The sequence below is a fragment of the Narcine bancroftii genome, chromosome 9, assembly GCF_036971445.1.
Source record: "Narcine bancroftii isolate sNarBan1 chromosome 9, sNarBan1.hap1, whole genome shotgun sequence".
In the NCBI taxonomy this organism is placed as follows: Eukaryota; Metazoa; Chordata; class Chondrichthyes; order Torpediniformes; family Narcinidae; genus Narcine; species Narcine bancroftii.
In genome coordinates, this window is record NC_091477.1 from 25,490,962 (window position 1) to 25,517,877 (window position 26,916).

At 39.5% G+C, this 26,916-nt stretch overlaps 1 protein-coding gene across 1 annotated transcript in view; it reads left to right on the plus strand.

Moving 5' to 3' along the window:
- The window catches only part of spock1 (SPARC (osteonectin), cwcv and kazal like domains proteoglycan 1), a 289,966-nt gene that overhangs the window by 73,887 nt on the left and 189,163 nt on the right, over window positions 1-26,916 (plus strand). Inside the window, exon 2 of the mRNA XM_069898490.1 lies at window positions 23,351-23,396. Within this exon, the coding sequence (XP_069754591.1) occupies window positions 23,351-23,396 (46 nt within the window). The remainder of the gene's footprint in view (window positions 1-23,350; window positions 23,397-26,916) is intronic.

Sequence of the window (26,916 nt, forward strand, 5' to 3'; positions counted from 1 at the left end):
AACAACGAGGCGCAGGTAGTGTCAAGGTAAACTAGTGTTTTAGTTTGTTGACCTATAGCATGTTTTAGGTCATTAATGTTATTGCAAGTTTTATGTCCAGGTTCTGAAGAGATGAATGTATTGGCTATCTGCTCTTGCCCTTGTTCTGTTTTTGCTGCCAGCAAATTGCAATGCTTACTGGAGTGATTTCTTGACAATACCGCTTCCATTTGAAAGGTGCAGACTGACTTTATTCGCCATAAGCTCACTGGAAAACATGTTGGCCACAAATTAAATTGGACCCTGTGCTGAAATGAGAGTGAAGATTGTGAAAATGATGGTAATGAAAAGGCAGCATGAATTTGGGTGGAGATTATTTTGTACTGTGAAACTCGTGCCCATTTTCTAATGCTATCTCTATTTAGAAGCATAGAGAACTACAGCATGGAAATGTGCCCATCAGCCAAACTTGTCCACACCAACCACATGATATCTGGTATAACCTATAATTTAGTAATAGTATCACCTACTTACCTAATCTGTTCAAATGCAAATAGAATGATAAGATCCATGTCTAGAAATTCTAATGCACAAACGACTAGACTAGGCATTGTATATTTTCAGAATTGTAAATGAACCATTTGCTAGTTCATTTTGAGATAAACCCCAAGAGGAGAGCAGCTGGAAGGAAGACTGGAGAATGATGTGGAAGGGGAAAATGACGTTGATCGTGTCCAATCTGAATCAGTGAGACTGAGCCCATGTCGCCTCCTCAGATGCTGCTACGGTAAGGGATGAGCAGCATCATTTGGGGGACACAATTCAGAGAGACGCAGCAAGCAATGTCAGGCTGCAGTGGCACTAGAATCCAGGGAATTGTCAGAGCAAAAATCTACACCTGTGTAGTACCAGTGAACTATGATTAGGATACCATTGTGGCAAAACTGATGTGGATCTGCATTGGTGTGTCGAGCCAAATTCTTCAGATGGTGAGGAACGCAGAGAAGCTACACAGAAGAAAATTGATGTCCTGCGTAGGAAGATAGGCGGCACACATAAGCAGATTACTTTGCTTTCCTTCATGAAAAGCTTTTGCATATGGTAACTCGCCCATTCCTGCAGGAGCAGAAATGTACCATCCCTTCACCCTCAGACCCTCTCCTTAAAATGGATGGAGATTGAACATGTGAAGAGATTGGCACCTGTGATTTGGGACCTTGACAAATGAACCCCGAGTCCCAACCTTAAACAGTGCATACTGTCTGGGTGCAAGATCATTGTACTGTTGTCTCCTGATACCGTGCCAGGCGTGCAGATACATACCTCACCACACCCTCTCAGAGAGCATGCTCAGTTAAGCCAACATTTTTCTGTAAATTTTGTCCTGCTCTTTTAATATTTCATCCTGCTCTTTTAATATTTCATCCTGCTCTTTTAATATTTCATCCTGCTCTTTTAATATTTCATGGCCATCTCTGAAGGAGGGGCTACAATGAAAGGCTGAGGAATAATAGGAATTCCCTATTATTCAGGAATTGAAGCAGGTCATTTGGGACACCAGCATCTTTTATGGAGCAGGTGGGTGGACTGAAGCCAGAGGGGAGCCAGCAATCTCACCTGCAAGGTTGCCAAACAGGGAAGATGTGTTAGGAAGACACTGGGGTATTTAACGACAAAAAAAAATGATTGGCCACGCATGTCATTATTTGCTCCATTTCTACGATCCTACCAGAGAAAGGTGGCATGGTGAGATCTGTATATCAGCCTTTTTCTTAGAAGGACTCATTGTTTGAGGTTGAAAGCAACAGAATTAGATGCAAAAATACTGTTGAGTGACTACTCCTTGTGCAGGAAAATGGGACGTTGCATGAGCGGAATGTGGTCCTGCTGCAATATCCTTAGTTTTGCCCCTAAAAATAACCAATTGATATGATTACTTAAAATAAATCTCACTTTTGATCTTGCAAGGGATTTTTCGTTGCCAAATGAGAGGTTTTAAATGTTAGCAATGTATTTTCCTACCCAGTGGATGCCAGTGTTATTTCTGAACTGCTGATCATTGACCATCAATGTGAGCAGGAGTCCAAAGGATTAATCTGAACCAATCCTTGTGCCTGTAGATTGGCGGTGAAATGAAAATGGATATTTTGTGCATTGGTCACAATTGTCCACCCCACGCAGTATGCCTCTCATGAGGAAATACTGAATTTGTATCAAATTGATGAAGTCTTGGTGTGAGGAAATTATTCAATGTCGGAGAACCTGGACATTAGGATTTAAGGCATCATCTGGGCTCTCCCTGAGGATTGTTACTGTTTAGGATGAGTGTTCATTTGGTTTGCATTGTTGATGCTGAAATTCATTACTCTTTAGAAAATTATTGCATCCCGAGGAACAAACATCTACTAATGATCAGCAAGAAGGAGAGGCTATGGATGCAGAAAATCATTCCCATGGTACTCTTCTTCCTCACGCTTCTCTTGCTGCTTTATCCTTGCTTGGTCTTGTGGTCCTCATTCTTCTGGTCACTATGTTCCTCTTTTGCTGGTTGCTGTCTTCCATTGGCAATCTTGCAAAAAAAATGTGCCACGTGACAATGAAGTTAGCACATCTGCTTGCTGTGTACCTCAAGGCAACTGGAGACAAGTGAATGCAATAACATCTCTAGGAACAAGGAGATAAGGTATTCTCCACTAGTGGTATCTCGATGGCTCTTTTGTATCTGCTTTCAGCCGTTGTAGTTGGAGAGTCGCATGCATGTTGAGAGCAAAATACTTTCCTGATCATTTCAGGGTATAGGGTGATTTAGATCAGCTAGTACTGATATTTTAGTGCATCCAATATCTGGCTGCATTCTGGGAAGCTAACGATGCTGATGAATCACACTGTCAGAGATTATGCTTCTTCCTCGAATCAAAATCCTAATTGACACAGTACCTGTGTCACTCTTTAATGCAACAGTGGGCAGAAAATTTTGAGGCATGCATGATATTCTGTATTACTTGAAATAATCCTGTGATCTAGATCTCCAGAGGGAGAGCAGTCCATGCATGACATCGTTGTCAAAGAATATCACTTCTTTGGAGAAAACTGAGCCTACTAAGTTTTATATTATTCATTGGAGAGCTCTGGGTAAGATTTAGTATCTCTGAATACTCTGTTGAAGTGAATTCTGTGACCTTTCCTGTATGTGCACTCATAGGCACTATGTTATTTGCTTTAAAGGGATGCTGCCGTTGATATTACTATTGTGGCATCTATGGGATATTTCATCAGATTAATATTGAAAAATGCATCACTCAGTGGATTCTGCAGAATCTTTAACTAGTCTCTCAAATTGCCCAGACCAGTTTTCTGATGTCAATAGTTATTGGGAAAATAACAAAACATTTAGATGAAATATGCTTGTTGTTCAAATAAGACAATTCTTTGATCCTTCGATGTGCAAGAAATAAAGCAAGAACATAAGAAATTAATAGTAATGAATAAACTCATATTTTACCACACCATGCTGCATCTGCCACACTATAGCTCACTCACATTGCATTGATGACTAGAGGCTTGAGCTCTAATTTATGTCAAAAATGGATGTGGCCATACAGGGATCAGTGCCTAGACCCCAACAATTCATAACCTGCTTTGACAATTGGCTGAGGATCAAATGTCACTGTTAAATTTGCTGATGGCACAAAACTGCTGAAATGATTTCATTTGACATTTACGATGGCTAAAGTGTCTGACTTCTATTGTGGATGAACCTTTTGATCCAACTTTACAAATACCTCCTGTTTAAAATGGAATTGGTTTATAATTTGCATTAAATAAAATGCTCCAATCAAGAACAGCCCAACTACAAATTTCATTGTGGGTACTATGTTATTGGAATCATAATTCAGTGAAACTTTTGGTATCTGGCATCTATGGGTATTGGTAGATCTCACATAAGTGTATTTTCAGATGCTTGAGATTGCCAAGCCATGCAACATGCAAACTTGAACTGTACCGGTGCACTGAAACTGTCCTTGTTTTTGACTCCCCTACTCTGGTGAGTGGGGGTGAAGGCTATAACTATTTAACCTTGTGCGTGCCCCTTAATGCATGCTCTTTATTTTGTTCATCACTAACGTTGCCCCATAGCCTCCTGCATTCCTGTGGGGGATAAAGGTCTATCCAACCTCTCCTTACAATCTAAGCCCTCTAGTACTGAGAACAACTTTTTGAATCTGTCCTATACCTGGACAACCAGAGCTGCACACAATAGACTGAAAGTAGCCTCACCAACATCTTGACCAGTAGTAACATGATGTCCCAACTCCTGTGCTGATGGATTGGATAGATAGGTGACCAGCTCAGATGGGTAGCCTTGTTGGCAAGGATGGCTTGGATTGAGAGGCTCCTTTCCTTGCTGGGGAGCATTATCATTCCCTGAATGTTGAATTCTCCCATTTTAAACAACTAGCTCTCCCTCTATCCCCTTTTTCTGCTCCTCATCCACCTACACCCCTTCCAACCACACTTCCCCAACCCCCTCCTCTCCACTTCCTGAGCACCCTGCTATCTAATTTAATTCCACTTCTATAGCTGCCTGTGGCTGATGCCCTCGCCACCTTATCCACTCCCTCATTGTTTGTATCTGACCATTCTATTATGTGGTTCTACCCATCTTCCTTCAGCAGCTCTCTTGATCTTCACTCGTCTGGTTCCATCTGTCTTTTTATTTCCCTAATTTTCTTCCCCATCACTTGCCTTTGTCGCCAAGGTCCATGCCTAAACCTCCCTCACTATCCATCAGTCTGTCATCTTTTACTGCTTCTCTGCTCACTTATGAATTTCTGATTCTGCCTCCACCCTCCCTTAATACTGCCCATCTTCCCTATCCTATTGATTGTCCATTTCCTTCCATGGATGCTACCTGACCCTGATCTAGCCTCCTCACTGAAATGACTGTCTCCAAATTAATTATCCCACCCCAGTCCAGAGCCAGCTTCAATCACCTTTCTTCCCCACAGCTATCTTCCCCATTATGAAGCTTTTTAATATGATGGAGCTTGTGATGAAGAGTGGTCAATAAGAGATCATCTCTACATTGACTACTGAAAATAATAACAGCATAAAGGAAAAATTTTGGAATTAATCGGAAACCTATTTGTCTCTTGAAATGCCAAATTAATTTTATCTGCCCTGGTTTATATTTAATCAGTGAACACGAGTTAGAATTTTGTGTTATTTTAATGCAAATCTAATCAATTTTGTGCAAGCTTATTTCTCTTCAACATTGAAAACAGGATTGCAGTGCAAGCACATTTAGCATCTGTGTGTGAGCATCACTGATCAGAAAATTTTGTATGTTTTCCAATCCCAAGTGTTGGTGCCGAATTTATTTTTAAATCAAAGGGCAAGTGAATTTCACTGTTACTAAAATATAACACATCAAATGCAGAAAATTGTGCTTAATTGATCTTGGGTATAGGCCCTTGTAAATCTGTTGGCTTTTTGTCATTATTGTTGAAAAATCATGTTTTTAAGTGTACATTTTTGTGCACTTGGTTATAAGGAACTGATTAATGACTAAATATTTCAATACTATGGATCATTTCGTTAAAAACTGGGAATGGAGTGCCTATCCTGGAATTTTATAACGTAAGTAGTAATATGCATGGATCTCAAACATCTTTCATAAGATTGATTCATCGAAAAGTTCTGAACTGCAAGGAAGTTTAGATTGTGTGATAGGGTTAGAAATGCAGTAAAAGTTAAAATGGAAGTTCAAGGATTTTTCGTGCTTCCTGAAAGTGTCATCTTTTCCCCAGTTGTGTTTTTGGCATTTAAATCTTCCATTTGCCTTTATTGTTCTTCTCATGTTCAGTAGATGTATGGACAGCATTTGGTGGCCTCACTTGTGGGACTGGTTCAATATATTAGATATCGAAGAAAATTCATGCACAAAGATGCTACAAATGCAACATGTGTTATACTGTCATGTTTTTTTTAAAAGTTGCTTTGTGGGTGAAACCATTCAAGCACTTTTTTTCCTCCATTGTGAAAAATATACTATTTCCTTCTGGATTGTAAATAGTCCTAAATAAATGAAGCATAAAAAGTTTATTTTTTAATATACTGTTATTGTACCTAGCTGATGCACTCTTTCTGCACTTGGGTTTTTTTTTCTTTGGCTTGGCTTCGCGGACGAAGATTTATGGAGGGGGTAAAAGTCCACGTCAGCTGCAGGCTCGTTTGTGGCTGACAAGTCCGATGAGGGACAGGCAGACACGGTTGCAGCGGCTGCAGGGGAAAATTGGTTGGTTGGGGTTGGGTGTTGGGTTTTTCCTCCTTTGCCTTTTGTCAGTGAGGTGGGCTCTGCGGTCTTCTTCAAAGGAGGTTGCTGCCCGCCAAACTGTGAGGCGCCAAGATGCACGGTTTGAGGCGATATCAGCCCACTGGCGGTGGTCAATGTGGCAGGCACCAAGAGATTTCTTTAGGCAGTCCTTGTACCTTTTCTTGGGTTAATGCACCATTATTGTACAGTTCATGCTCTAATAATGCTAATGAGCTATGTGTTGAGTCCCCTGCTCTATTCCCTGTATGTCCATGATCGCATAGCAAAGTTCAGTTCCAACGTAATACTTAAGATTACTTAAGATAACACCATTGTTGGTGAAATAACTGGAAACGATGAGCCAGAATACATGATGGGTGGTACCAGAAAAGCCATCTTACTTTCAACATCAAGTCTGCATAACTTATTCTTGATCTTGGGAAGGCATTGATGGGATGGAGGTAGAGAGGATTAGTACTATACCTTCAAATTCCTTGGAGTGCATGCATCAGAAGACAGCTGGTTGCTGAAGAAGGCACATCAACACCTCTACTTGCTAAGAAATCTGAGGAGATTTGGCATGAAATTGAAGACTCTATTGAACTTCTACTGGTGCACTGTGGAAAGTATATTGACTAATTGTATCACAACCTAGTTTGGTCATTTGAGTTCCCAGGAATGCAGAAAGCTGCAGGACTTTGCCAAGTCCATTATGAGCTCCTACCTCCCATTCAATGAGCCAACATCATTATGGACCCTGTTCACCCTGAATAGAATCTCTTCTTGCTGCTGCGTTTGGGATGATGGTACAGAAGCCTGACTCCAATACCACTAGGTTCAAGAGCAGTTTCTTTGGAGCAGCAATCAGGTTCTTGAACCTCCTTTTGCTGCACTAATCATAAAATACTCTGCCACAAAAAAGGCTGTCTACACTATTGTAATGTCAATTTATTAGACTGTTAACTGAATATTTATTTTCTACCTATCTTTAATATTTAATGTAGATTCATTTTAAAAATATGTATTCATCTGCAGCAGTACAATTTTTCAGTGCATATGTACAATTACTCCAGTGCTCGCTTGCTGTAATGCCAGACAACATTCTGGAGGTGGTATTTTAAGCTTGGTTTGTGAGCGTCCTAACTGATGGTATGATGCTTTGAGATATTAAAGGGCTAACTCATGTTGGTAAATCAAATGGTGGTTATTCAAGAGTACTTTGAACTCTTTTATCTGCAATCTCTTCGGAGTGAAATTATAATTTTAATTTGTCAACAATGTTTTCTAGCTCCAAAATAATGAGATTGTTCTGTGTTCCAGGAGTCTCAAGAAAGATTACTTGAGAGCAATCAAATTTGACTGAATTATGCAAATTATTCTGTGAAAGATTTTCCAAACCAATTGCTGAATTAAGGTCTCTGATTGGTTATCATAAATTCTGGATTGCATTCAGACAATTGTATTGTTCTGTAAGTCACAATGGAGTTAAGGTTGAGATACTGTTTCATGAATCTTTGAATGTACATAATGGAGTATTCTGAATGTCAAAATATTCAGATCAATTTATAACTATGGTACATTTATCAAGTGCTATTTAGAAGTATGTTGAATGTGAATTTTACCCAATTTCAGAAATTAGTGAACTTCATTAACTTTCTTCATAGTTATTTGATAGTTTTTTTTATTTCTTAGCTTTGCAAGTTGATTCTTTTCTCTGAAGTCAAGATGGCATTAAATTTAACAATCTTCAATTTCACTTGAAGTTGGAGTATTTTTAATTTTCAGTAAGTTATCGTGAGCAAAAAGCTTTTTAAATTTTCTGAGAAGCCAGTGATGTGTGAAAGTTTAATTTTTTTTGGTTAAAATATAAATGTGTTTCTGCAACAGTTGAATGATATAGTAATAGTATTCCAAAGCTGGTAGGAAACATTGACAATTTAAAATAAATTGACAAAATGAAAGTTCTTAAACTTTTAACCAGTTTATAAGGCAGAGTAAATTAAATATAAATTATTTTGGGGAACATGAACACAGCAACAAAAGCAACGTAGTTCTCAAATTTTGTTTAAAATAAATAAACTTACAAGTGACAAAGAAGTAATCAAACACTAAAATCCTAGTTCAATTTTCCAAATTCATCTTAGAATCCCACATAGTAACTTTACAAATATTCAAAGCACCAAGGTACTGTTAACAATTGCATTCTATTCAGTGCACTGGTATTGGAGTCATGGAGAGTGTGTGCATTTTCTTTATTTTGTATGTTAATAGCCGAATGTAAATCTATTTTGCCATCAGAATATAAAAGAAACAATATTCCATGTATGCCATGCTTTTCATAGCCTCCAAATATCCCAAAGCAATTTGCAATAAAAAAAGGTATTTTGAAGTGTGATCCCTGTAGCTTTATGGCAGATGAAATATAAAGGCTTCAGCAACCTGATGCGTTCCCAATGATAAAGTCATGTGAACGTCAAGCATGAATGACTTAAAAATTCATGCCATTTCTGCATTCTCTATATATGTCAACACTCCCCTTTGTGGAATAGATTTTGGAGCAAAGTGCAAGGCACCAATGTTATTAAATGATCAGGTATTAAATTCTGTTCAAAAATGCCGAAATGGAAGCCTTACAACCAGCAGATAGGAGATGTGCATCCCATCACAATAGGATGGTTTCAAAAGCATTAGCTGGATAAAAGGACATGCTGAGGCAGCTCGCTTAAGTGCAGTTACAACCAGCTCAGAAAGTCACAGGTGACCGCTGACGTCAGCATCCAGGAGGTCTCTGACTGCGGGGCAAATTGTGGGCTGGAAGATGATGTCATTTCCACCCCGTGGTGCATAGGGGTTCCTGGGAAGAATGTTTAAAATGTGTGCATGTGTCCAACTGCACGCTACGCAAGTCAGATTCTTTTTTTCCCTCGCTGTGGCTCAGCAAAACCAGTGTTCTAATTAAGGACATAACCTTTCAGCCGATCCTTTGTAAAATTAATTCCCAATTTACATAAAAGCATGTGAATGACATTTATATATAGTACAGTACTGTTGATTCATTAATTTGAAATGTGAAGTTGCAATGATATGACAAATATAGAATAAAATACAGAAATATAAAACTTGTATTTCACTGAAATGATTGTACAAATTAATAGGTCAATCCATATTTAATGTTTCCTAATGCTGACCCTTTTTTTTTACTCATTAATACCTTTCATTGTTTCATTACTTGGATGTCATTGCAAATTTGAGAATTACACCAAATTGGGTGATATAGTGGATGTAAGGCAGATTATCTGGAATTACAACTGGATCTAGAACAGTGGTTTTCAATCTTTTTTCCATTCGTATATCACCTTAATAATCCTTTACTAACCACAAAGCCCCGTGGCATAGGATGCCTTGTTACTAAGGGAATACTTAAGGTTGTACGTGAGTGGTGAAAAAAGTTGAGAGCTGCTGATCTAGATGAACTATGAAAATGGCCCAAGGAGTGGGAAATGAAATTTAACTTGGTATAGGTGCCAAGGTGTTGCATTTGGTAGATTAAACCAGGGCAGGACAGGACATGCCGGGTGAAAGATAGGGTCTTGGGAAATTTTTTAGAACAAAGACACTTTGGGGTACAGATAGTTACTTTGCAATAGTAATGACACAGATAGATGGGTTAGTAAATGCTGATTTCATCGGACTGGGTAACGAGTGAAGGAGCAAGTAACTGTACATGACATTCATTGGATCGCATGGAGTATTGGATGCAGTTTTGGTCATCCAGCTATAGGAAAAATATTGTTATGCTGGAAAAGATGTATAGTAGAGAATGGTGCTGGGACTAGTAGGCTTAAATGATAAGGAGAGGCAAGGCTGGATAGTCTGAGACTTCCCTGAAGAAAAGGAGGTTAAGGAAGGAATGTATTGAGATTTATAAAATTATTAAGTGTACAGATAAAGTCACAATTTTTTTTCTATAGAGTAGGTGCCTCTAAAGCTAGAGGCCACAGGTTTAAGGTGAGAGGGGAAAGTTTTAAAAGGGAATTGAGGGGTGCCTTCTTTACACAGGGTACATGGGATGAGCTGCCAGAGAAGTGGTAAAAGCAGGAGCAATTGTAAAGTTCATAAGGCATTTAAATAGGACAGATTTAGTGGTATGTGGGCCATGCACAGGCAAATATGATTGGCATGAACAAGCCCAACTCTTGTGCTGTAAAACTCTGATTCTGGGACTTAATTCTCTTTCTCAAAAACCCTTCTCCTTGTTTTTGCTATTTCTATTTTTTGCTAACATTTGCTCTTGTTTGTTTCTTTCATCTTATCCATTTTCCTGAGCAGTGAAATTTTTATTATTCATTTTATTTTTATTCTGAGAAAGGAGAATTGAACAAAACTAGTGATCTGGATGGAGGAATGTTGACTGACTTGTGCGCTAACACTCCATGAGGTTTTTTAGACATGCAGAAAGGTAACAGGCCCTTTTCCGGTCCATGAGCCTTTGCCGCCAAATGACACCCAATTGACCTAAAGTACATTTTGGTGGTGAGAGGAAACTGAAGGAAATCTGTGCAGACATGGGGAAAACAAAAATTCTTACAGAATTTGCAGGATTTGAGTCTTCGTATTTGGCGCTGTAACAGCGTTGTGCTAGCCACTACACTAACTGTACCGCCCTTTGTAATCAACATTTCTAACTTGTGACTATTGTGACCATAAATAAAATGATGTTTTAACAATTTTTCAAGGCCTTTAAAAATGTGCAGCAGGGATTTGCTAGAAATTAGGGTCAAGTTCACCTGTCCCAAGATGCAGGGATAGAGGATTTACGAGGATAGAAATAGACATCTTGGGCGGTGTGCGAGTTAGACACTGTACAAAAGTAGAGTTACAGATAGAGATAAGTTGATATGGTACAAAAGCAACACAATTTTACTATTTTGAGGATCATTTAGCAGGATTTTTTAAAAACTGGCATGGTTGGCATAACAGCACAAACTCCTTTACAGTGCCAACAATCGGGACCAGACTGGGGTTTGAATCCCATGCTGTCTGTAAAGAGTTTATATGTTCTTCCCACGTCTGCGTGGATTTTCTCCGGGGGCTCCAATTCTCTTTCTCTCTTTTCCCCCAAGCCTTCAAGACATACCGGGGGTGTAAGTTAATAGGATGTAAATTGGGCAGCACAGACTTGTGAGCCAAAATGTCCTGTTTCTGTGCTGTATATCTGAATTTAAATTTAGAATTTAATGATGCTTGATCTTGAACTTGTGAATCCATTCCCTGATGGGTGAAGATAATGCAGCTGGGGGTCTTTTAACACGTTGGCTACTTATGCAGGACAGCAGGTATTAGATGGAGTCGATGATGAGAAAGAGGGTATGCATGATGGCCTGAGACCTATTCATGATCCTCTGCAGTTTCTTTCAGACTTGAGCAGAGTAGTTCCTGAAACACAGAGATGTACCCAGTAGGATGGCTTCAATGGTGCACTTGTAGAAGTTGTTCAGGGATGCTGGTGACATGCCAAATCTCCTTAGGCTTCTGAAAAGGTATAGTTATTGGTGCACTTTTGTGGCTATTGCATCAAAGTGGATGGACCAGGAAAAGTCATTGGAGATGTTAAAGCTGTCGACTACCCCACCTCAGGACTGGGGAGTGAGCTCTGATCCTTCAGAAGCCTATAACAAGTTCTTTGGTCTTACTGAGATTGAGGAAGAGGTAGTCCTGGAACCAAGCCACAAATCCCTTTACATTTCTTTTGTACTCCACTTGGTTGTTGTTAGAGATCCTGCCAACAATGGTAGGGTAATCTGTGAATTTAAGGATGGAGCTCAAGTTATGTTTTCCATGCTGTCATGGGTGTGCAAGGAGTATGGTAGGGAACAATGCATTACTCTGCCCTTGCGCAAGCTGAACCTGTTTTTCTTGTATAGGGTTGACAGAACGATGGCTGGTAGCAGTAGCTGCTAACCCATGACTGACTTGTAAGCTATTTTCCTGCCTTCAGTAGTGAGTGCACCTGACTGTGGTTTGCAATTTGGGGGGGAGGGGGAGGAGATACCATGCAGCTTGTTCTTTTTGACAGTGGTCTACACACTGGTGTCGGTCCCCACATTGATGCCTATTTACAAATAAAAAGTTTACAGGTACCCTACAGTATCCTATATAACTTTCTCGGTATATAACATGGTGCTTGCACAATGGCCACATCGCATAACACCCAATATCAGAATGACGCATAACCTGTATAGGATTCGATACTATCTGTGGTTTCAGGCATTTGCTGAGGGACATATCCCCTGTGGATAAGGGGGGGACTACTTTACCTTCCTTTACACGTTAATAGTCCAGTGATGGAGAGAGAAGAGAGCAAGTTCTTTGGAGTCCACTTAAGAAATTATCTATCATGGTTACAGCAAACATCTCATTTGTCAGAAAGACACAATAGCAACAGATTCCTTGGAAGAGTGAGGTAGGCAAAGCTACCGGAAACTATTCTGTCAACTTTCTACGAGAGCGACTTGGTCGGCTGTATCACAATGTGGTTCGGTCAATGTAGAGCTTCGGATCGGCGGTCAAACCACAGGACCATAAAAGCAGCAGAGAGGATCCCTGAGGACTCCCTCCCCTTGCCACCCTCACCCAATCAATGTGATTTACCAGGATTGTTGTTTATAGAGGGTTCATAAAATCTGTAAGGACCCTTACCACCCCACAACATAGCATCTTCCAGCTACTCTTGTCAGGAAATATTAGAGACAGGTCTACCAGACTGAGGAACAGCTTCTTCCCACAAGCAGTGGGACTATCGAATGATTGCTAAACCACTTGAACTCCCTGTGACTCTGCTATTCATTAATAATATTTATTTTTAACATGTGTACATCAGACATGTAGAAAGGTTCTGTGTACATGTCTGTCTATGCATTTGCACTGTTTGTGCACTGGGGAACTAGAAAACGCTGTTTCGTCGGGTTGTACTGGTACAATCGGATGATAAATCAAACTTTTTCAATCTTTTTATTAATCATATTATAGGTAAATAATACATGAGGAGACAAGGAGTACATAATTTAAAAAAACTATATGACATCATATGATATAACATTGTATTACACCACAATTAATGAATATGTTCTTGAATCTTTTAAAAAAAAATACTTTATTATATAAAGCACCACCTAATCTTTAAAAAAAAAATGACTGGACAACCGATCCTAAGAATTTATTAATAAAATTTAATTGACTGGTCTTCACCCACAAAGAGAAAAGAAATAAAGTATAGTCCAGAAGGAAAATAATTATACTAAGTCATGTAGAAATAATTTATAAAAGGTTGCCAAATCTCTTCATATTTAACAGAAGTATTAAATATATGACTCCTAACTTTCTCTAAACTTAAACATGGCATATTTTTAGAGTTCCACTGAGTCAAAGTAGGTGGATTAGAATCATTTCATTTAAAAAAGATAGCTCTTCCAGCCAATGTGATGTAGAAAAGGCTACAACCCGATATGTGGAAGTGGGAACTCGTCCCACTTATGGAAGTATAATTCCAAATGGGTTAGGTTGCAAACTGACATCTAGTATAGGTGATAAAGTCTTAAAAATATCTATCCAATACCTCTCCAACATAGGACATGACCAAAACATACGAGTTAGAGAAGCCACTTCTGATTTAAATCTATCACAAATAAGACTAATGTTAGAAAAAATACGGACCAATTTGTCTTTCAACATATGAGCCTGATGTACCACTTTAAACTGAACCAAAGATTGACAAGTGCATATTGAAGAGATATTAACAAATCCAAAGATCTTCTCCCATGATTCCTCTGGAAGAAGTAACTGAAGATTCTCTTCCCAGGCCCTTTTAATTTTGTCATTAGAATTTGATTGCAATCTTAAAACTTATTATAAATGTTGCCTACTAAACCCTTATGAGAATGGTTAAAATGGAAAAAAAAAGTATCAACTAAATCCAGTTGATACGATGTTGGAAAGTTAGGCAGTAAAGAATTCAGAAACTTTCTAATTTGGAAGTATCTATTTTTTTTAATTGACTTGGGTACATTATATTTATTAGATAATTGTTCAAAAGACATTAAGCTACCATATGTAAGAAAATCTAAACAATAAACTATTCCTTTAACTTTCCAAAAAGAGAAGGCTTGATCAATTATAGATGGTTGAAAAAAATAATTAAGAGAAATGGTGCTAGATAAAATAAATTTTTTCAAGTCAAAGAACTTCCAAAATTGAAACCAAATCTGTAATGTATGTTTAAATATTGGGTTGAGACATGTCTACAAAGCTGAGAAAGTGTAAAAGGAAGAGCTGCTCCAAATAAAGAGACAACTGAATACCTCTACATGGAATTCAATTCCAAATCTACCTGATAAGGGCATTCAAATTTATCAGAATAGCAGGTCCAGAAAATAATATAGCGGATGTTAACTGTCCATTAATAGAATCTAAGATTAGGTAAAGCCATGTCACCATCTTTATTTAATTCCTGCAAATAGAATTTACTCAATCTGGAATTCTTTTTATTCCAAATATATGTGTAATGCATGTTGAAAGAACCAAAGACTTATTGATCCAAACCAAGGCTTTTATTAACTAAAAGACTAGAGCATATCACAAGTAGGTCGACCAGTCCAGAATGACCTGGTCTGGCTCGGAGCAATCCTTTAAGACCTGCCAGTAGGTGTGGCTACACTCTCAGCCAATCACAGTCATCCTACACTACCAGCTGTACATATGTACATATACACATTGGTGATAGAATCTGTACTATCACAATATGAAGATATTTTAGTCAGTATTGTCAAAAAAAGGATTTTGGAATAAAAACTGGGACTGCTTGAAATAAATACAAAAATTTAGGTAATATTGTCATTTTAAGATTAATAAGACCTAGTAAAGATAAAAACCAATGGAGATCATTTAGAAAGAGATTGTTTAACAAAATCTATCAAAGGAAAAAAGTTAGATTTATATAAATCTTTAAATGTTTTAGTAATTTTAACCCCAAGATCAGTAAAAGATACATGACTATAAACAGGTACATACATGTTTATTGGGAATAATTCAAGTTATTTCCAGAGAAGCTACCAAATTGGGAAAGCAAAGACAAAGTTAGAGGAATAGCTGTTTCAGCATTTGAAATATATACTAAAATATCATCTCATCTAAAGATATTTTGTGAATTCCATTATTAATTCCCCGAATGTCATTGGAATCCAGAATTGTGACTGCTTGGGGTTCCAAAGCAACCCTGTCTAGTTCCTCAAAATAACCTAAAAATATTTTTGATTATTCTTAATTACAGCAACAACTGGAGCTTGATAAATCAAATTAATCCAAGAGATAAAAACAGGGCCAAAATGCAATCTTTTCCAAACTTCAACCAAATTTTTCCATTCTACTTTATCAAACACCTTTTCTACACATTCTGGAGTTCTAAATGATGGGGAATAAATGATATTCATTAATCTATGGATATTAAAGTGTGAATATTGATTCTTTATAAATCCTGTTTAGTCTATGGAAAATATTCCTCAGATTATCTCTAATCTATTAGCTAAAATCTTGGAAAGGATTTTAGAATCAACATTCAATAATAATATTGGTCTATAGGAAGCACAATCAGAAAGGTCCTTGTCCTTTTTGGGAATTAAGGAAATTGACACTTTTATAAAATGTCTGTGGCAAGATTCTAAAAAGATTTAAATCACAATATACATTAAAAAGCTGAGGGGAGGGGAAGAGTAAGTATATGAGCAAAACATTTTTTTTTAAAACTCAGCAATTTCTAACCATCCGGACCTGGCACTTTACCAGACTGAAGGGAAGAAATTGCCTTTAAAGTTTTCAACTGAAATTGGAGCTTCCAATAAAAGTTGATCATTAGGAGAAATTTTGGGGATATTCAACCATTGCAGGAAGCTATCCACAGAAACATAATTGTTGGGGAACTCAGATTTGTATAAATCAGAATAGAATTCCTAAAATGTCTTATTAATTTCAATATAACCAAATACAATGCTGCTGTCTTTATTACGAATCTTAGTAATCTGTCTTTTAGCCATAGCTGATTTTAAATGACCAGCTAACAATTTACCTGATATATCCCCATGTTCATAATATTGACTTTAAAGTTTAAGAAGTTGGCTTTGTGATAGTACAGATCTATCACCAATGTACATAGTGTATATAGTTACTGTATCTAGACTGTGCTTACAGCGATTGGCTGAGAGCTAAGCCACACCTATTGTTTGGGCCTTAAAGGGTTGTGTCCCTAGCCAGGTCGGATCATTCCGGACTGGTCGGCCACCTGTGAAGAGCTCCGGTCTTTTGCTAATAAAAGCCTTGGTTTGGATCAACAAGTCTTTGGTTCTTTCGACGAGCTCTACAATTTTATTTTCCGGACCACACGACTCGCTATTCTAGGTTGTGTGGTGGAAAACGGGATAGTCATGCCAGATCCTGACCGCATGCGTCCCTTAATGGACTTACCCCCCCCACATACCCAGAAAGCTCTCAAACGCTGCCTGGGCCTTTTCTCTTATTACGCCCAATGGGTTCCAAACTACGCCGACAAGGCACGTCCTCTTATCAAGACCACCTCTTTTCCCCTCTCGACCGAAGCCACAGCGGCTTTCGATCGAATCAAATCTGACATCGCTGCTGCGACGCTGCACGCGATCGATGAGTCTGTCCCGTTTCAAGTCGAGAGCGATGCATCCGACTTCGCCCTGGCAGCCACCTTGAACCAGGCCGGTCGGCCTGTAGCCTTCTTCTCCAGAACCCTCCAGGGTCCGGAGAGTAGACACTCCTCGATCGAGAAGGAGGCCCAGGCCATAGTTGAAGCGGTACGTCGTTGGAGACATTACCTCGCTGGGAGGCGCTTTACACTGTTGACTGATCAACGCGCGGTCTCCTTCATGTTCAGCAACACCCAGCGTGGTAAGATAAAAAACGACAAAATCGCCAGATGGAGAATCGAACTCTCCACCTTTAACTATGACATCCTGTACCGGCCTGGTAAGCTCAACGACCCGCCTGACGCGCTCTCCAGGGGGACGTGCGCCAGCATACAGATGGACAGACTACGGAAACTCCATGAGGCGCTCTGTCATCCAGGGGTCACTAGGTTTGCTCACTTTGTCAAGGCGCGCAACTTACCCTACACAGTTGAGGAGATCCGCTCCATGACCCGAGCCTGTTCGGTGTGCGCCGAATGCAAGCCCCACTTCTTCCGTCCGGATAACTCCCACGTCATCAAAGCCACCCGCCCCTTCGAGCGTCTTAGCGTAGACTTTAAGGGACCCCTACCGTCGACCAACCGTAATACCTACATCCTTACGGCCATCGACGAATACTCCCGCTTCCCATTCGCTGTGGCCTGCCCAGACACCACTGCCACCTCAGTGATACAGGCCCTTCACAGTATTTTCACCATCTTCGGGTACCCCAATTCCATCCACAGTGATAGGGGGTCCTCATTCATGAGTGCAGAGCTGCAACAGTACCTTCTGGAGTGTGGTATTGCTTCAAGCAGGACCACGAGCTATAACCCACGCGGTAATGGCCAGGTCGAGAGGGAGAATGCCACCATATGGAGAGCGGTTACACTGGCTCTCCGGTCTAAAGGTCTCCCCACCTCTCACTGGCAGGAGGTTCTCACTAGTGCCTTACACTCCATCCGCTCCCTCCTATGTACTGCAACAAATGCCACCCCCCACGAAAGGATGTTCCTTTTCCCGAGGAAATCCGAATCGGGAACCACTGTACCGGCATGGCTCACCGTCCCTGGCCCCGTCCTTTTGCGACGCCACGTCCGGCACTCAAAGAACGACCCCTTGGTCGACCGAGTGACTCTACTCCACGCGAACCCACATTACGCATACGTGGAGTTCCCAGACGGGCGGGAGGACACTGTTTCGGTGCGGGACCTAGCTCAGGACGCGGTAGACCCAGCAAACCCCCCAACTCCTTATGCTCCAGGCCCCGTGCCGCAACAGAAGGACCAACAGCACCCCAATGACTCGGGCCACCCTGCCGACAAAACGACTGGGGAATTGAGCGACGGAGCAGTCGCACCCGATGAGCCCGCTGGTGACACCACTCCAGCGACCCCAATCCCGGCACCACGGCGGTCACGCCGGATGGTCAGACCCCCTGACCGCTACAGTCCTTGACCTACCCCTTCCTTTTCATTCTCTCCCTCGTTTTTGTTTTTTTTTCCCGGGTCAATTCTCCAAGAAGGGGTGAATGTGATAGTACAGATCTATCACCAATGTACATAGTGTATATAGTTACTGTATCTAGACTGTGCTTACAGCGATTGGCTGAGAGCTAAGCCACACCTATTGTTTGGGCCTTAAAGGGTTGTGTCCCTAGCCAGGTCGGATCATTCCGGACTGGTCGGCCACCTGTGAAGAGCTCCGGTCTTTTGCTAATAAAAGCCTTGGTTTGGATCAACAAGTCTTTGGTTCTTTCGACGAGCTCTACAGGCTTTCAATAGAGTATGTTAAAAGTGAATCGTGTTGCATTTGAAGTTCTACCCTTTCCTTATAAAGATCAGCATTGGGCATCCTTGAATATTCTCTTATCAATTTCTTTAATCCTATTATTCAATAATAATAATTCCTCCTTTGTTCATTTTCTTAACCCAGCTGAATAGTAAATTATTTGTCCCTGAAGGTATGCCTTAAACATTATCCCAGACAGTTAAACTCGACATTTCCTCAGTTAAATTTGTTAAGAAGAAATTAGGTCTGCTCCTTAATAAAGTCTACATATATTTCATCTTGAAGTAGGGTCGTATTAAGCCTCCATTACTGAGCTCTGGAAATAACATCACAAATTGTAAGAGAGTTTCAAAGGCGCACGATCAGAAACATCAATTGCACCATAGGTACAATTCATTACCGAGGGAACTAATCTATTAGCAACAAAAGGATAATCAATCCTTGCTGATTAATGTGAAGGGGGAAAAAAAACTTTTTTTGAACCTACAGCAGAGAATGTTGAGGGGAGATTTGATTGTATTTTTCAAAGTCCTGATAAGTTTTAAGATTGAGTAAAGGGAGAATATGGAAAATCAAAGGATGGAAAAAACCAGGATAATGCAAGAGAAAAATGACTATGCACATTTATGATATTTTTGTATTTCAGTAGGACATAAAGAGGCCATTTGGCCCATAGAATCTGTCATTTGTCAGAGAAATCCCATCAATCCCATTCTTTCACTTATTTCCTTGCAACCTATTTTCTGTCACATGTCCAGGAACACCCACCCATCACAAGGTGATGTGTAGTCGCCATTTATCCTCCCAAATTGCACATCTTTGATAAGGGGGATGAAAGTAAAGTCCCCAGGGAAACTCAACATAACTGTGAACGTATGTAAACTCTCAAACTCTTGGACTACACTGCCCAAAAACTGATGGATAGAAATACAATCAGCAATTATTTTTCAAACTCTGTTTTGACGTAATTTCCGGGGGTCTGGGAGCTTATCAGACAGGTTTTTCAAAGCACATTGGAACAATGCTCCCGTCAAATTATTCTAAATACTTAATTGTATTTGTTTAATAATGTAACTCTTTCTCTTTTTTCTGCTTACCTGTAAAGGAAGTAGAGGTTTGTATATCATTTAAATTTGAAACCTATTTAATTTTTTTAATCAATTAATGATTGTGTACTTTTTTTTGGTGAACAAAGCAGACAATTATGTTACCAAAACTGAATATTGCATTAAACTTTCAAAATGTGTACAATATAATTGTACTCACATTTAACAATTTTACTTTATTATAAGTATGAGCAAGTATTCCCAAGGACACCAAATTATAGGAAGGATATAAACAAAATAGAGTGAGTGCAGAGAAGGTTCACAAGAATCTTGACAGGATGTCAGGGTTTGAGTTACAGAGAAAGGTTGAACAGCCTGGGGCTTTTTTCTCTGGAGCGTAGAAGATTGAGGGGGGGATTTGATGGAGGTTTTCAAGATTTTAAAAGGGACAGAGTCAACGTGAATAGGCTTTTTCAATTAAGAGTGGGGGATATTCAAACCAGAGGCCATGGTTTAAGATTGAAGGGGGAAAATTATAAGGGGAACATGAGGGGAAATTTCTTCACGCAAATTGTGATGGGATATGGAATAAGCTTCCGGCGGAGGTAGTTGAAGCAGGGATGTTATTTACATTTAAGGAAAGACTGGATAATTACATGGAGGGGAGAGGATTGGAGGGGTATGGACCAGGTGCTGGTCAGTGGGATTAGGAGGGTGGGGATTTGTTCCGGCATGGACTAGTAGGGCCAGACTGGCCTGTTCTGTGCTGTATATGGTTATATGGTTTAGCACATTGATGATATAACATTCATTCATTTTATTTGTTCTGCACAAGTTGTCTCCTATTAGCTGTATGCTTAAGAATGACCATTTGTACTTCTAGCTCATTTTGTTTTTGGACAAAAAGTTTAACCAGATTTCAGTGTATCTGACAAAAGAGATCTTAGTTTAGTTTGCCAGTTACTAATCTCTTAATTTTTAATGTATCAGAATCAGAATTTATTATCATGAACATGTCACAAAATTCATTGTTTTGTGACAGCGTCACAGTGCAAACATTTCCATAGATCATATTTCAAAATAAATAAAAATAGTTGAAGGTTGAACTATAATCAATGAAGAATAGCTGTGTGTATGAGTTGCTGTTGTCTTGGTGATCTAGAGCTGAGTGGAGAGCCAGTGATATTGTGTGATGGTAGGCAAATTGCAGTGAGTCCACACCTTTGCTTGGGTCAGTGTTAATTGTGGCCATGACCAATCTCTTGAAGTATTTCAGCTCAGTAGGCGTGAGTGCTATTGGATGATAGTCATTGAGACAGCTCACAATGCTGCTCTTGGACAGATCGATGCCCTTTTGAAACAGGTGAAAACCTCCAACTGCAGCAGTAGTTTGAAAATGTCTGAACTCTCCGACCAGTTGGTTGGCACAGATTTTCAGTACCCTGCTAGGTACTCCATCAGTATCTGATGCCTTGTCAGGGTTCACCCTCTTGACTGATGTTGGCCTCAAAAACAGATATCACAGGATCATCAACCTTTGCTGGGATTCTTGTGGGCATTGAGTTCTCCTTCTCAAAGTAAGCATAGGTATACAGCTCATTGGGTAGCGAATCGTAGCCATTTATGGTGTTCACCCTTGCTTTGTAGGATATAATGACCTTTAATTCCTGCCATAGCTGGTTGGTGTCTTTCTCTGACTCAAGCTTTCTCTGGATTGCTTCTTTGTTGCTGAGATGTATAAGAAAAGGTTATTAACATTAAGCATTTGGATTCCTCAAATTTTAATGTAATGCAGAAGAGGGTCATCACATCAGCCTGGCAATTGTCCCCAGCTGCTGCTTTCTCTTTGAATGTATAATATGGTCTTAGTACATGTTCACCAGCACACTGATTACTGAAATGCCTAACTTCCATAGCTGTCTGACTGTCAATATAAGAAATGGTTCGCACAGGTAAGATGAGGGTTTTTGCTCCTGGAAATCATGTTTGCAGATGAAAGTGTGTATGTATGTCTCTTGCACAGCTTAAAATACTGGGAATGTGGACCATCCATTAACATAGAAACACAATATTTGGCAGAAAAATTCCAACTTTGTAGCACACTACTACATTTATAGGTCAGGATTATTGCTCGAAGAAAGAAGCTCACACTGAGAGAGTGCAGTCGACACTGAGTTTATTCGGCTATCTGCTCTGCCTTTTATAGGCTGAGTGCTGCATCATCCCGGGCATAGCTTGTGATCTGCCACCCGCTGATTGGTCATCTTATGATTCGCTGGCCTGGATTGGACCCCCTGTGATCTGCTACTGGCAATTGGCTAATTTAGCCTCTACAGTTGCGGCCTATGGTAACAGGCCACTCAGCTCATGTCGTCTGTTCGATCACCGCGTTCGACAGCCATTTTGTGTTGGCCTGCGGAGTAGGCCATGGGTCGCTACAACATGACATAATGAGCCCTTAACAAAACTTAAATGGCTAAATCCATTGAAACAAATGTCATTTTATGCTGCATCTTCAAGGTCACACTATTATGGACAACCCCCACCATCCAGCCCCCACAAAGTATTCCAAATTCTACAGCCCACATTTTGATGACTGAAAACTGTAGAAGATGCTACTTTCAGATCAACAAAGTTACTTGTTGGAATATCTAGTCTCTTAATTGTTTCAGGCAAGCAAAATTTAACTTTTAAGGCAAACTTGCTGGAATATTATTTCTTCATTTGACCAGAAACTTGACAGCACCAGCCTCAAATGATGTAATTATGAAAGCTAATCAGAGGCTGGGTATTCTGTGATGAGTGACTTTCTTCCTGACTCTATCAAACCTTTCTACCATCTGCCCCAGATGCAAGTCAAGAATGTGATGGAATGTTCTCCACTGACTTGGATGAATGTAGCTCCAACAATTCTTAAGCAACGCCAACCATCCTAATCAAAGCAGCCTACTTGTTATTGCATCAACTAACCAAAAGATTCATTCCCTCTATCACTGATGCACACTGGCTTCGATGTATATCCCATCTTCAAAATGTCTTGCAGTTACTCCCCAGAACCTCTGAAAGCCTCGACCTCTACCACCAACAAGGACAGGGCAGCACACACCTGGAACCACCACCACTTGCTTATTGCTCTCTAATACATTCTGACTTGAAAATATTTCACTTGCTCTACATACTGCAGTTCCCTGACCCACAGCAAGTTCAATAAAGAGTGCAACCATTCAAGAATGGAGCTCGCCACCATTTTCTCAAGGCTAGTTAGAGGCTAGCCTTGCAAGCACTGCCCAAATTTAGGAGAAATTGATGGATTCCATTTTATTTTCAAATGTTCCCTTTAGGTTGTAATGTTACTGTTTTGTTCAATGATATTTCATGGTGCACTATAACAGCATTTCCCATCATTCTTCTTCATTTTGTCATTTATACTCGATCTAAAGAAACTGATGTAACAAAACATTTTCATTTTATTATTTTAGGATGATAATTTCAGAAGTTGGAATCCTAGCAAGCCATTTGATCAAGGTATGATTTCTTTTATTTGTAAAACTGGATGCATGTATTATCCACAGTTGGGGTCTATAGTTAAGCAACTTTTGAAATAATGCTATACTGAGTTGAAGAAAATATAGATTCTTTCCAAAAAGTAGAACTGTCCTTATCAACCTCTAAAACAAAAAAATCTATATATAATGTTCAAATCAGAGATTTCCTTCACATTCAATATTATTAGAGATTTATTAGATGTATGTGATAATATTAGATGATGCCTATACAAACGTGCTTTTAAGATTTTGGAACTTTTTACTGTGGGGTACAATTAAAACTTGGTTAAATTTTGTGTGGGTTTGAATATTTATCTAAAGCCTCTCTAAATTTGTATGCATAATGAAATAGATTTTTTAGCAATTATAAATATTTAAGCATTTTGTACCCCTGTGAATGTAATATTCAGAAATGGCATCTCTGAAGGTCATTCCAAGTTGAATTGAAGTTGAAAATTTTGTATTTAGAATTTGCATTATGTCCAATAAATGCACAAAAATAATTCAGAAGCATTTATTTTAAAGTTCAAAATTAAAATGTATTGTCAGGGTATGTGACATTACATACAATCCTGCAATTCTTTTTCCTGAAGTCCAGCCTTAGCAAATCTATAAACCAGTAACTAAATGAACTGAACAAATGCAGATATACAGCAATAAATGAGCATGCAAGTCCTTAAATGAGACGCTAAATTAGTATAGTTTTCCCTTATTGTTCAATAGTCTGATAATTGAGGGGTAGCAACTATTCTTGATGGTGGTGGATTGAGTCTTGAGGCAACTGTACCTCTTTCCTGATGGCAGTAGAGAGAAAGAGCTTAACATGGGTGGTGAGGATCCTTGATAATTGATGCTGTTCTCTGCCAGCAACTTTCTTAATAAGTACACTCAATAAGTTGGGAGATTTTTGGTTGTGATGTACTTGGCTGAGTCCACTGCCTTTTGCAGCATTGTCCAATCAAAGGTATTGGTGCACCCATACCAGGCTGTAAAGCATTTTCCACCACATATCTATGACATGTGACATATCGATGACATACTGAACCAAATCTGGTGCAATAGGAGACATCAAAATTTAACTCCCAGAGAAATTAAATACCTTCGACTCCCGATTTGACCACCAGAACAAGGAAGAGCCACAGCACACCCCCTTGTCAGTATCAGAAGATGTCTTGCAGGCTGCCTTAAGGAAAGTGAACCCAAGGAACTGAGTACCAAAAACTTGTGTTTTCATGAATATCTCCAACATCTCACTCCAACAGTGCATAGTATCCATCTGTTTCAAACAAGCCTTAATTGTACCTGTACCCAAGAAGAGTATGATAACTTGTCTAAATGACTATTTAGACTATTGTCTAAGCAAGACTATTGTCTAAATCACTCGCATCCGCAGTGAAGAAGAGTTTTGAGAGGCTGATGTTGAAGCATATCAGCTCCAGAGTGGTGACATGGATACATTACAATTTGCCTACTGCAGTAGCAGGTCTATGGCTTTACACAAAGCCCTGGAACACCTGACAGCAAAGACACACATCAGGATACTCTTTACTGACTACAGTTTGGCATTTAACACCATCATCCCCTCAAAACTGATCAGCAAACTCCAAGACCAGGGACTCAACACCCCACTGTGTAATTGGATCCTTAGTCTCCTCACCTCCAGACCACAATCAGGAGAATACCTCCTCCACAATCTCCATCAGTACCGGAGCACCACAGAGCTGTGTACTTCACCCCCTGATCTACTCACTTTACACCTTTGAGTGTGTGGCTCAGTACGACAACCACAACATCTACAAATTTGTTAATGATACCATGGAAGTGGGTTTTACAAAAAGGAGCGATAAATCAGCATACAGGAGGGAGATTGAAAACTTGGCTGAATGGTGTACTAACAACTTCTCACTCAATGTCACCAAACCCAAGGAGCTAATTGTAAACTTTAGGAAGGGAAAATCAGAGATGTACAATCATTGGGGAAAATCAGAGGGCGAACAAATTTAAATTCCTAGAAGCTACAATTTCAGAGGGCTTTTCCTGGACCCTGCAAACTAATGTCGTTGGGAAGAAAACATGTCAGAGCCTCTACTTCCTCAGGAGTTTGTGGAGGTTTGGTATGATATCAAAAATCTTGGCAAACCTCTACAGATGTGAAATGGAAAGTGGGCCTGCTGTGGAGGCACCAGTACCTCTAAGAAGAAATCCCTGCAAAATGTAGTGGACGCAGCCCAATACATCATAGGCAAAACTCCCTCTCATCAAAAAAATGTATATGGAACACTGCTGTTGGAGAGTAGCAATAATCATCACAGAATCCTCTCCATGCAGGGCAGGCTCTATTCTTGCCTCAACCACCAGGAAAGAGGTATAAGTCCCAAAAGACTCGTACCACCAGGTTCAGGAACAGTTGCTACCCCTTCTCCACCAGACTCCTCAACAACAAATTTGATCAGAGACTAATTTAATGGCTCTTACTTTCCAGATTTTTTTCTGATTTGCACAGTCATTAAGTTTACATTTCTCTCTTTTATACGTTTATTTCTCTTGAGAAGAGTTTACACTACCAACAAGAAGAAATTCTGCCTGGCCCAGAGGTAAAAGAATCTTGGGGTTGTATGTAATGCCATGCATGTACTCTGACAATAGATTTAAACTTGAACCTCCACAAACTCTGGAGGAAGTAGAGGCACTGTCATGGTTTCTTCGCAATAACGTTTATATGATGGTTTTGTCATATGAAGCTGGGGTGGGCAATCTTTTTTTAAACTCACATTCCACCTTAAGTAATCCCTATGCCATAGGTGATCGGTGATTAGTAAGGGATTGCTTAAAGTTGAGAACCACTGCTCTAGACCCAATTGTTACTGAAATATTTAGCTTGAGGAAAATTGTCATTGGCCCATTTCCTTTGGAGTTATGAAACTGTGCACATAACGAGTCAATTCGGTACGATTAAAACAATGGTTTTCAAACTTTTCTTTCCACCCACATACCACCTTAAGCAATCCCTTACTAATCACAGAGCACCTATGGCATAGGGAATGACGTGGAATGTGAGTTAAAAAAAATTGCCAACCCCTGATATAAAGTTACAGCAAATGTTTTTGTATTAATTTCACTTCAAAATATGATTTAATCAACTACATGTACCTGTTAAATTTTGAAAGATAGCAGATCTATGTAATTGTTTTTTTTTCTGAAGTAAGAAAAGAAATGGCAGTGCAGGAGTCCCAATGAACACTGGATTTGATTCCACTTTTTTAATGATGTTTTCTCTCAGGTGAAAGTATTTAGAAAAAGAGCAATCTTAACCTGATCATTTACTTATTAATGTTACTTACAAGTGCAAATTTTATCATCTGGAAGCCATGGGATTATTGTTTTATTGCTACTGGATTGTAATGTAAACAAAGCTAATAGATTGTTTTTGATATTGGAGCTGAGCATGTACATTTTTATTCACATTACATGGGTGGTAATTTGCGAGAGTAGACAGTATT